Source organism: Magnolia sinica, chromosome 3 (genome assembly GCF_029962835.1).
Source record: "Magnolia sinica isolate HGM2019 chromosome 3, MsV1, whole genome shotgun sequence".
NCBI lineage: Eukaryota > Viridiplantae > Streptophyta > Magnoliopsida > Magnoliales > Magnoliaceae > Magnolia > Magnolia sinica.
In genome coordinates this window covers 129,402,785-129,416,007 of record NC_080575.1, presented here as the reverse complement: position 1 = coordinate 129,416,007, position 13,223 = coordinate 129,402,785, and the positions used below count along the sequence as shown (strand labels likewise).

The window sequence follows — 13,223 nt, the reverse complement described above, 5'->3', positions numbered from 1 at the left end:
GGAAGGAAAGCAGAAAATATAAATAAATTCTAAGAAATTCAAAATTGATTAATTGATAACTAAAAATGAATTTACAACCCTTAAATAGGGGTACCAAGCAATGAGAAAGAAATCAGAATCAAACTACAACTAAAACTCCTAGAATCCGTGACTTACTATAAATAGTAAACTTACTATTTATAGACTGTCGTGATGTCTACTAGTGCGCATGGTTTTCGGCCAAAAATAGTAAGTGTCCTATTTGGCTTCACCAAACCGTTCCCCTAATTTTTCTAAGCTCTTTTCACGTTGGACGCAACTCCTAAAGCCCGACGGGTGAAGAGTTATAATCAAACTAAAACTTACTATTTATACTAAAAACGAAATTAAAGGAGGAAAACGACCGTCGATCCAGGAGTTTTTCGCAATTCCGGGTTGTGTAACCCGGCATAGCAGGGTTGGTTGGCTAAAGTAGCTCATTCTACACCAAAATCATATATTTTACGTCAGGTAACTCATTTCGGATTCTAAGATATGCCCGATCTAAGGTCCAACGGTCTGGATCACTTCTGTCGTCAACCGGGCCTTTTCTGATCCATCTTGGCCATGAAACTGTCCGCGACCCGCTCTACATCATAAGATTACATCTAAAATCCTTCCAAGAGTCCATGTGCAACATGTTTGCCACCACTACTAATTTATAGGGCACATGGCCCATTGATGATATTCCAAAATAATTATATTATCAATTGCATCACTAAATTTACTTTAATAGAATGATCTGCACCGTCCAAACATTGTTTATGTAAATCAACAATTAAAAATTGCTGGTTTGTCACTTAGATGTGATCTTGTGCTTGTAGCCCATTCAAGACTTAGAATCTCATCATTTGCAGCCAAAACTGATTACAACCATTGTGTCAAGTATTACATACGTGCACTAATTAGTGATATTAAAATTGATTTAGTAATTAAATTCAAACCCTTGTAAATATACTATATGCATAACTACTTTTAGATTAAAGGAACTTTCCAAATCCAAGGTGCCAAATGAGGCCAAGCTTAATATAAATGGTCCAGATTCAACAGAAACATGGCGCAAAACTGGTGGGTAGAATCTTCCAATCAGGGAGATTCATGGATCAGTTAGCCATGGCCCCACACTAGCCAGTTGAGTCCCACCTCCATGGCTACGCCTCAAAGATCTCCCAAATTAGAAGATTCCAGTAACTGATGGTTGGACCATTTTTAGAGCCTGTTTGGATTGGCAAATCATGTCATTGATGTAAAGGAAAAGTTTCATCATTAAGAACTCAAAACTACCAATTCGTCATTTGTAATCGTTGCTCTACTTTTCCTTTTTTACATTTCCGTGATAATTGGTAACCCAATCAGGGACTTAGTTAAAATTTGGAGTATTATTGCAGCTCTTTTATTGAATGTCTACATGTGGGCCACAAAACGAAAGGTTTCAGAAAGCCCTTTGGAAGAAGTTTTTAGAGGCATGGTCCATCTAGCATGTGACACAACAAAACGATGGTCTGGATCACCAAATCAGGGACAATACTAGTCAGAATAGAGGTTGTGGGATCATCATACAATTCCTCTTTAGAAGGAACCCTGACAGATTCAGGAAATGCAAAGGCCCAAGTGTAGAGGGAGCTTCAACTTTGGAGCAAACATGAAAACATGGCATACGTGTGCAAGATCTGGGCTGTTCATCAGGTAGGTCAGCCTGAGGATGACCTCTCCAAAAGTCAGACTGGTCCGTTAATCAAGCTTGTTACAGTTGGACACGAAAAATTACTGGTCAGAAATACATGACAGACTTTGACTGTCTGCACATGTGTAACCTTCCTGAATTGTGGCCTACGTCATGTTCATAGTGCAACTTACCTAATGAATGGCTCAGATCCCACACACGTGACCTGTTAGCACCTGCACCTGGTGTAAAAATATGTGGACGAGACAGCTGGGTGCAACCCACAGAATGCATTTTGGCAAGGGCGTCAAACAGTCCTATTCCAGCAATTTGCAGACTCAGCAGTCTCGCCAGCCTCGCAATCTGCATTTTCCATTGCCACCAAAGAAGGATCTGAACACCATCCGAAAAAGTATCATTCATTACTTTTTTATTTTCCAAACACATCATTACAAACCATCGAAAATTTCCAACAAGGCGTTGATTCGAGAGTTGTTTGACCTGTGCCATCAACAGAGGATCAAGCAGCAGTAGTTATTGTTCATTGAAATCCTGGACTGAATTTCTTACTAAACATACATGCAGATTTCAAAGAAAACTGACAGAGAGCAGAGACATGAGATTCATGCAAAACAAAATATGAGAGAATTTCACCGTAGAGTCCCGAAACTTGCAAATGCTAGACCCAAATAAAGCTTAGAATTTCCAGCTGATTGACATCGACAACGACAGCATCAGATACAAAACCTACTAACAAAATGACGTGTAATATACACAGCATGTTCCTTTCTGATCCCCCAGTGGATTTGTCAAAGCCCTTTTGTCACTGTGTGGGGATCCTTGAAAACTGGTGGCTCTAAAGGCAATAAATATGGGTGCTGATTGTAACGGCCCACCATCGAAGCTATCAACCGTTTAGCACCATCTCCATGACCAAATCATTCCAATTGTCTATTGGCCCAGGCAAGCACCAATGCAGACAGTCGTTCTGAACTTTGGCATTTTTATCCTCAGCAAACGGATGGAACTGCCGGTATGGACCTGGATGCCCATCAGGCCGCATCAATGAAAGATGGGTCGTGTCCAAAAGCTTCATATTCAATCCCTTCTCTGATGCTAAGGTTGCTGCCTTCTCAAATTCATCCAACTCAATGTCCCGCATTGTCTTATCCACGTCAATCAGCCCAATCTCTCCATCTTTAAATGGGACCGTTCTATTGCATGTTCCTCCACTGAACCACTCCCCATTCTCAAAGTGATCTGGTGTTGAGGTCCGAAACAGAATAAAGGCTTTATGGTCAGATGCAATCATGAAGTTAAGCAGCAGCTCTAGGGCTTTCCTGTAAGCATGCTCAAATCCAAGTTCTGTCAAGTTCTTCCCTGGACAGTAGTGGCATCCGATGACTTCGTCGTTCTCCCAGTAGATTGCTGTCTTGAGGAACCACTTCCCACCGGAGATTATCACATAATCAAAGTTCTGATATTGTTTGGTCCATGTCTCGTCGAGGATGTCAAGATACAGCTGAATTTCAGATGTTGAGACACCATTCATGTCTTCGAAGATGGCAGCTTTTATTAAGAAGGGGGTCCAGACCACAGAGAGAGTGAAGTTGTAGGATGGGAATTGCCATCTTTTGGATCTGTATTCCTCGTCATGGTACACCTCAACAGCTTCACTCACCTGAGGCACACAACAATTCAAATTGATCAATCATACCATCAGGAACATGATTTCTGACACTCTGTATATAAAACAATCATCTGACAGACCCCAAATGGCAGCGCCCACCTAATGAACTGTCCCGGTCTTTGTCCATGAATACCAAGTGAACAGTTTTAGGATGTGGGATACAGAATCTAGGCCCCACCATTTTTTTTCATCTTGAATGTTATCACAAGATAAGAACAAGATCTAGCAAGCCCATGTTTGAAAAATGCCAGTCCAAATGATACAAAAGATTTTAGTGCCCATTAATAACAAAATAATCGTTTACAAAACAGACAAAAAGGGAATAGACCTTATTATAAGCTGGCATTGATTTTAATATTCATCTGACCCATTCTTCGTAAGGGAGCTGAGAGTTGCAGGAGATGGCCTGGAACCACATTCAATGCTAAGGTCAAGATGTATGTGCATGAGTCGGTTTCTCTAAAGATCAATGTGTTCAACCAGTAACATTCAGTTTGGAAAAAGCATTATTTGAACGGCACCAACTTGTGCTATTTCTAATAGGCTTTTATTCAGAAAGTGTGGAGACCCCATTTTGATTTCTGAAGCCCACTCAACAGAGAAAAGCAATCAAACCAGCTCAAGTGGCAAGTGAGTGAAATGCGGTTAACAGCTGAATTTCACAGAGTGGCCATTTAGGCTTCTATTAATTTTTATGCAATGGGACCTTGGCTGGGGTAGTAGAAACTTTGGGCAATGTGACATTGCTAATTGACATGTTGTCCTAGGCAGCTGTACTGGAACATCAAAAAATGATGAAAAGAAAAGCATCTGAGGAAAGACAGTTCAAGGGCTTTTGCATGCTGAAATATGACAGAACAAACCATAGTCCAGAATGTTATTATCACCATCATAATGTGTTTACAAGGACAAGAGAAAGATTTGATTATATCCACACTAAAGATTTTCATAGCACTCTCATACCCTTTCTGAGTCACTTTCCCCATTCCAGAATTTGGGGGGGGGGGGTGGTTGAAATCCTTTTAGGAAATAAAAGTGGTTGCACCAACCTAGACAAGTTTGCTATATTAATGAACAGTAAAAGTGGCATAGGCAAGACCATACCAGCATAATTTATGGAAGAATGAGGAAAGAGAAAGAGGCACGAAAAACATGAGAAGTTAGCACCCCTAACAGGACAAATGCTGTGAAGTAGTTCCCTTTAGATTAATTCAGCCCTGAACAATTTTCTTGGGTCGCTGCAATAGTATTTTTAGGTAAGAAAGGTGATGGCCCAAAGTTCTCCTAGAAGTGTGGGGTGTAGCACTGTAGGATTGGATGACTCCAGCAGCATTTGCATAACAAATAGAGTAAGAAAACATCATCATCGTTTATTAACTAGGTGACTACATTTTGGTAAATTAGCTTGACAGTATCACTATGTAAATGAGCCTAGCAGACTTGGATTTAGATGAATGCAGTACAATGGCCAGAGTTACATGGGTAAACAGAGACATGGTCCGGCTCAATGGCTTGGCTTGATTTGATGGTTTGGTACAGCTTTCTCTCTCTCATCTCAGCTCAGCTTGGCTTTGGTTGGTCTAATCTTGGATCACTCGATACTTTTTAAAGCAAGACATGGTCCGGTTCAATGGCTTGGCTTCTATAGTTTTGAAGCTCGAACATTTTCCAACAACTATAGACCGCTAAGATTTTAGAACTGAGGTTCTCAGTATTGTTTCTTCTAGTTTCAATCTTTTTGGGGTTCCATTTTTATGAGGATTCCATATCTGCGCATCTTTGTCTTAAACAGATGGGTATCAAGAAAATAGTGCAAAACTAAAAAGGGAGATCAAATGTCAACATGATGATCAACACCTTAACAATACCTGTCTCCTCCCCTAACTGAATAGTTCATGAAATGATACAGTATGTCGATAACATGACTTATGAAAACTGTCATGAATATTCTAAGGAATAAAAGTAGATCACCATACCATAGTGACATGTTATTAATTAAAATCTCATAACAATATCCTACATGGTTCTGAATAGATCTGGAGTCCTCAACAAATCCTCCTTTTATATGTATTTGTTAAAACAAAAACAAAACCTCTTTTTTTCTCTATAAATAAATTTCCAGTCCTTGAATCCATGTCTATTCAAGTATCCTAGTTAACATAGCATGATCGCAACGCCAATTTCACCAAAATCAAATCTCGAGTCCTTGAATCCATGTCTACTCAAGTATCCTATTTAACAGAGCATGCACGCAGCGCCAATTTCACCAAATTCAAATCTCATGATATTAAATCCAAGAGGATTATGAGCTCCTGCTCAGTAACACTTCTACAGTCCGTCGAGGGACAGGTTTTTGTGCATGTGGAACCCAAGGATAGGTGATCCAAACCATTGATGAGCTCCAACAATCATGAGTAATGCCCAGAAATCTCCCAGATTGGAATCGGCTAATCCTTAAATATTTAGCCGATTTTCTTTTGAATGCAAACCATAGCTCTACATCTGTATGCTGCCATACAGATGGAAGGTTAAGATTTCCAGAGAACCCCTCATCCACAGCACTACATCAGATCAATGGCTTAGATCATTGAACCATATCCCGCATGCAAGAATCCTGTGGATCGCAAACCATATAATTGCTGATGAGCAAGCAGGAACCTATAATTCCTCTAAATACAGTGCCATGAAAACAGTAAAATTCAAAAGTAGCCAGCCAATTCACCTTAGAGAGAATGCAAAGTAATGACTGGACATGGTTGCGGGAGATTGAATCACCAATGAATGCCCAATGCTTATTCCTCATAGACTCCAGAAATCTCACTGAATCAAACGGAGGTAGTTCGCAGTCTCGGGGCTTCCATCTCCAATAAAGATATCCTGAATCGGGCCGCCCATTCTTCATGCAATTCTGATGGCCTTCAACAATGGGGCAGCTCTCGTTGTCGTAGATCGGTCCAGACGGATTTGGGACCCACTCTCCCTTGAAAATATTACATTTTCCCACATTACCTATCACAACAGATCATACAAAACATAATCAAATACTCAGAATCCCACATCAATTAGAGCAAAACCCATGAAATTCTTCTACAGTTTAGAAAAAAAAAAAAAAAAAAACAGAGCAGCCAAACACTCAACATGTTCATACTTGAATCTCATTCCCATCAGAAAACCAACTCATTTATCAATTACCCAACAACTTCAAACACCAAAGAAAAAAAAAAGTCCTTTATTTTGAACAACATGCAGATTTTTCAGGAGATATCAGCAACACTATCTCAAAAACCCAACGAAAGAGAACAGAGTACTTGGTTAATTTCTTCCACACACACACACACACACACACACACACACACACACACAAATCCAATTGTATTCCTCTTCTTGTGATTTTTTTTTTTTTACCCAACTCGAAAATGTTTGAAACTACACACCCTTTTGAGGTTGTTCTTGATCTTCTTCAGCCTCCAAGGCCTTGCCAGGAACCGGCGTCACGGCAATCTCCACCAAGGGGCGGTCTGAAACGGGCGAAAACCCGACGGATTGAGAGAAGAAGAGGCGAAAAGCGAGGCCAACGAGAAGGATTGAAACGGCTAGCTTCACAAAGATGTGACTTTGCTTGTGGAGAGACCATTGATTCAAATCAAGCCTTGTTTCCTTCACCATCTTCTCTCTTGCATGAGAAAAACAAATCTCTGGAAATAAGATAAGAAAGGCAACCCAACAGCCTCCACCTCTCTCTTCGAGATTTCAGAAAACAACCCAAATGTCGAAAAGAAATGGTGACTTGAAAAATAAAAAATAAAAGAGAAAAAGAAATAAAACCTTCTTGTCTCTTCTTGCAGCTGTATGCTGAAGAGAATTTAAATCAAACAGGAAGTAATTAAGTACATGCATCTACTCTGGTTACAGCGGGATTTCCTTGTTTTATAGATTGACCATAATGCCCTTGATCTAATCGGCATCTTTTGTGTGGCCCCCACATCACAGGGTCCCCTAATCATCAGGTGGGCCCTGCACCAATAGTTTCCAATGATAGACATGAACCGTTTGATTCTTGTTTGTAAATGGACACGTTGAGTCAGTCATCCACATTCATAGAAAAAAGCACCGAGTTTCATCTTTGCAGCATTGTCCATCCATGGTTAGACCCATTTGATCAGCGGTCTGGATCTGATGCCCCACTTGTATAGATTGAGAGCTGGATATTTATATATTTGAAATAACCCCAAAACTTTTATATGATCATCAACCTGGCCCATGGTGCAGTAATCGGCGCCGTTGATCTGATATACCCACCAGTGAATGTACAGTGTTGTGAGATTGACTAATTTCCCAACCTTGTTTGCCATTAATAACTTAGAAAAGGAGCCATGTTCTTGAAATGATAACAGTGGGTGGTAGCCTTTCTACGTCTCATCAGATGAACCTTTGCAAAGGATTGCCCAAAAAGCCTTTGATTAGGTGTTACATAATCCTTCTAACCACTGTATTATTTCTAGTGTGCTAGAAGGGCAAAGTGGTACTTTCACCTGATCGATTTTGGTTTACCCTCCGAAAACAACATTTTCTTCGTCTGACCTTGCTTTATCATCTGGGTTAAAAATGAAGTGAGATCTAATCAATTCCAAGGTGGGCATTTGATCTGGGGCCAGACTCTTATGTTGTAGTGGTAACTCATCCTCCTCACACCTGGCACTGGTCTACAGCTATCAAGACCATCCAAGTTTTGGGTCCCAATGTGGATGGAGCACTGATTGAGCAATCCTAACCATCAAAACAAAATGGTTATCAAATGGATGGATAGAAGTAATAATGAGTGATACTAATTTGAAGGGAAAAACAAATGGTTATCATTGTTATCTTCATAGTACAATTTTTAGTTTACCATAAGTACACAATCGGGTCAGAAATTTAGACGGTCTAGATTTCCTTAAAACCATGCCGTGTGTATGGTTGGAAGAGTCACCAATATTTTTTAAGTGGTGCAAAACTATCAGAGGAGTGAAGTTTGATGTGAATGAGAACTATTTGGCTGCGACCCCAGAACCAGTAACGTGGGTACGACCCTGACCATAGGGCCCACCTCGATGCATGCATTGTAAATCCACGCCGTCCATATGTTTTTCCACACTATTTTAAGGGGTACTACCAAAAATGAAGAAGTTCAAAGTTTTATGTGGACTGCGCCAAAATAAATAGTGGCTGGTAAACGCCCACCATTAAAATTTCTATGGTCCACCGTGACGTTTTTTTACCATCCAACCTGTTTATAAGGTCAAAAAGACAGGATTAAATATTAAAAAATAAATATAATATTGATGAAAAACTTTGATAGCCCACAAAATGTTTTTAATGGTCAGTAAACACTGTTTCATGTGGTGTGGTCCGCTTAAATTTTTTTATCTTCTTCAGTTTTGGTGTCATGACGTAAAATAATCTGTAAAAATATATGGACGGCGTGGATATACAATTCATTCATCAAGGCGGGCCTTACAGTCAGGATCGCACCAACAAAGCTGGTTCCGGTTGCAGCGAAGTCTCGCCCGATATGAATACATAAAATAGGACGCGGATTGCGTCCTACCCCCGACCGGACGGTAATCCGTCCGGGTAGGGCTATGTCGGGCCCACCGTGATGTAAGTGTTTTGTCCACGCCGTTAATCGTTTTTCTCAGATCATTTTTAATGAAGAATCAAAACATGAGTGAAAATACAAGAATTAAATGGACCACCAAGTGGGGATTTAACTTTTACCATTAAAAACTTCTTGGGAGCTGGAGAAGTTTCGGATCAAGCTGATATTTGTTTCTTCACTTCATCCATGTCTACGTTACCTTATTAATATATTGTATGGTAAAAAAAACATCACGGTGGCCCTTAGAAAGGTTTCAACGGTGGATGTCTTTATCACTACAGATTCCTTTGGTGTGTTCCATTGGAGCCGTGGACCTCTCTTATATTTTGGTTCATATCTTAAAATGATTTGAGAAAAACTATGAACGGAGTGGATAAAACACTTACAACACGGTGAGCCCCACATAGCCCTGCCCGGACGGATTACCGTACGGGTGGGAGTAGGACGCAATCCGCGTCCTATAAAATAAATGATGCAGGAACAGCTGGAAAGGCATGGATTCTTTAATAGGATGGTTGGACCACATACATACGCAACGCCATACAATGCATCATTTTCTAATCGAATTTCAGCATCTCTCAATCTCCTTGAAAAAGTAAGCCACCATCTACTTGCCTCTCTCTCTTTCATTCATTTAGCAAACGGGCCCCTCCCTCTCTCTTATTCAGCGAATGGGTCTTTTTGGTTTCCGAATCATATGTTATTGGAAATGTCTCTCTCTCATCTAGCATATGGGCCCATCTCTATTGGCGTCACCATCAAAGATGTCGCCCGCCCATTAGGTCCATTCCACTCTTCTTAATCTGCCTTCATAAATCATTCTGATTATATGATCCAAGCTGTACAGTCAGTGGCAAGTTTGTTGGTTGGAGATAGGACGAGTCCCAGATGTTATGGGTTATTGGGCGGCATGAATTTGGATTTTCATTCTTATTTAAGACTCTAAATCCTAGACTTTCAAGGGTCCTTTAGCACCATGGATTTAGGGGGATTTGAGGGGATTTTAAATCCCTTGATTTTTTGGCACAATAAAGTAATTAAGGATTTCAAATTCAGGGGTTTCAAATCCCCTCAAAGATGGGAGTTTGAAATCCACCGTGAAAGCTTGGATTACATTTAAAATCCTGCCAAAAGTTGCATGTGTAACATGTGTCATTGAACTATTAGGGGTCATTTGGCACGATGGATGTGGAGGAGTTTGAGGGGATTTCAAATCCCCTTATATAATTGGCACCATAAAATAACCTGGGGTTGGGAGGGTTTCAAATTCAAGGTGAAAGCTTGGATTTTATCTAAAATTTTTCACAAAGTTGCATGTGTAACATGTGTCACTAGACTATTAATTTATGGGGCACATGGCCCACTAATGATATCCCTAAACAATCAAATTATCAATTGCATCACTATAATCACTTTATTACAATGATTTGCACTGCCAAACATTGTTCATATAAATTAATGGTTAAAAATCATTGGTTAATCTCTCGAATGTGATCATGTGCTTGTGGTCCATCTAAGACTCGAAATTTCATTATTTTCGATCGAAATATATATTTCAACGAGTTTATTATAACTATTGTGTCAAACATTACATACGTACACTAATTAGAGATATTAAAATTGATTTATTAATTAAATTCAAACCCCTATAAATATACTATGCATTACTACTTTTGGTTACAAGGGAATTTGAATCTAAGGTGCCAAATACAATAAGAGGATTTCAAATCTAGATGGTTTTAAATCCAAGGGTTCTGAATCAGGGGACTTCAAATCCACACTCCCAAACAAGCCCTTAATCTATTGGGCACATGGCCCACTAATGATATCCCAAAACAAGTAAATTATCAATTGCATCAGTATAAGTACTTTAATATGATGATCAGCGTTGTCCAAACATTGTCCATGTAAATCAATGGTAAAAAATTGTTGGATAGTCACTCGGACATAATCTTGTGCTTGTAGCCCATCCGAGACCTGGAATTTCATCGTTATTGGGCAAAACATATCTTCCAACAACTTATTACAACCATTGTATCAAACATTATATATGTTCACTAGTTAGATATATTAAAGTCGATTTAATAAGGAAGTTCAAACCCTTGTAAATATACCATGCATAGCTACTTTTGGATTAAAGTTAATTTCTAATATAGGGTGTCAAACACAAGAAAAAGATATTAAATCGAGGGGGTTTCAAATCCAAGGGGTTTTGAATCTAGGGTGTTCTAAATCCACGCTCCCAAACATGCCCTCATTCTTTCAATTATGTTTCACAGCTTGATTTTCCAATCATGTTAAAGTTAGATATTATGTTTTGTAGTCTAGATTTTACTATAAGGGTATAAGAGAAAAAGGGGAGAGAAATTTATGATAGTTGAAAAGAATTATAATTTTAGAATTTTACATTTTTCTTTTATTTTTCTTGGAATTTGAAAGGGGTTAATTTGAAAATTTTCAATTAAATTAGATTTGAAATCCACGATTTGATTGGGGTCCAATTCCTTGTCTCTTATTATCATCTAATTGATGTGATTTTTACATGGTTTTGAAATAAGAGTGAAGTGAACTAAATGGTTGGTGGGACGAAGTGACAAGGATTCTAAAGAGATCGAATGCAAGTTTCGATACATTTCTTTAGTGGGCCCCACTTGAATTGCAGGTCAACCTAAAATTTTGACCATAGGTATAACATTGGATGGCCCATTTCATGGTAGGAGTAGATTTCAAATATATATCACTGGGCTCCTACGTGATTGTCTTTGACCCAAAGCTTATTGAAGCTATTGAAAAGTAAATGATTGTTCATTTGTGACTCACTTTTATAACCTACCTAATGTTAAGAATTACCTTAAGTTTTACCCAAAATGTATGTTGTGATTTGACTTATTACAATGTATGTTTACCATTTTCGAATGTTGTGAATGATTTATTTAATCAAATTTAACTTCTACAAATATAATATAGGAATCCAATCGTTTCAAAATACATGCAGCAAAACAATAACTTTTGATTCCAGTGCATTCCAATTATAAAATACCAAACATAATTAAAATTTTCAAATGTCTTGGATTCGAGCGTAATGTGTTCTAAATACAAGCAATCACACTAGCCATTAGCATTTTATTGAGATTTCAAAAATCACTAAAATAATAAATTTGAAATACTTCCGATTCCATTTACTTGCAAATCTAAGGCCGCCAAACACAAAAATTAAAGCTGCTATTTAGATTTGAAGTAGACTCGTTTACTACTAAATCTAAGGTGCCAAACCCATGACTTTTAACTAAAAAAAAGTAACTTATAATTGGTCTTATACTAAACAAACTTATCTCAAAAAAGTTATCTCGTATTGTAAGCATACAAAGTAACTTATTTGGTGGTATTCAAATGGATTATCCAGGAGCCTTCTAGGCCCATATGAAAAAGCGCTCTCTAGTAATTTAGGTTCCTAAACACACCATTTGATGAACTATAAATCTTTGAAGCATTTTAAGGTAAAAAATTATATTTACCTATGGTTCGAGTACCCATAGGTGGTGAAATTCCACTAGCGTGAGTGTGTGTGGGTGTGTGTGCGTGTGTAAAGTTAAAAATAATTTTTTGTTTTTTAAAAAAGGGTAAAAATTTATATTTATTTACTTTATGCTTCCCTTTTTAGCTTTGCTTGAGAGGAACATTGTTCTTGGCAGAGTGTGACAACATATGCACCTAGCTTTTCTAATCGTGGTGCAGATTTACATCAATCAACAGTGTCTAAATCACGTCCTTAAAACTAGATCCTCAATACAAACCTAGCTTCTGCTGTATTCGATGTCTTTAATCAAGTTTTATATATTTTTTTTCTATTTGTGATTCTTTCTAGGACTATATATATGGGTGTAAACGGGATTAAAAAAATATTCCAAAGGCTTTTAATTCATCTAGAGGTTTCAATAGTGTAGCAAGGTTTGATTCGAGGTTGTTTTGAATTTGAGCGAGCTCTCTACTTTTGTAATTTCTGCTTTTATAGTAATATATGTTGTTTTGTGCCGTGGTTTTTTTTCAAAAAGGTTTTTTCACATTAAAATTTGAATTGTTTGCATTGTACTTTCTTGGTGTGATTGGATTAACTTACTTGATTCTGGTGTGCTTCCTTGGTCCCCCAACAGCCTCTTATTTGTGGAGATGTTTTTTTTTTTTTTTGATTAGCTTGTTAGTACACCCACCGTCAG

The 13,223-nt window shown here is 38.4% G+C and overlaps 1 protein-coding gene across 1 annotated transcript; it reads right to left on the bottom strand.

Moving 5' to 3' along the window:
- Positions 1-2,303: 2,303 nt before the first annotated feature.
- On the bottom strand, positions 2,304-7,183 carry LOC131241304 (protein trichome birefringence-like 24). Its single transcript, XM_058240095.1, has 3 exons — positions 6,806-7,183; positions 6,094-6,380; positions 2,304-3,362 (listed from the first exon to the last, which is right to left on the bottom strand). Exons 1-3 carry the CDS (start codon positions 7,035-7,037, stop codon positions 2,589-2,591), a joined length of 1,293 nt encoding a protein of 430 aa, XP_058096078.1. The 5' UTR covers positions 7,038-7,183; the 3' UTR covers positions 2,304-2,588.
- Positions 7,184-13,223: the final 6,040 nt, after the last annotated feature.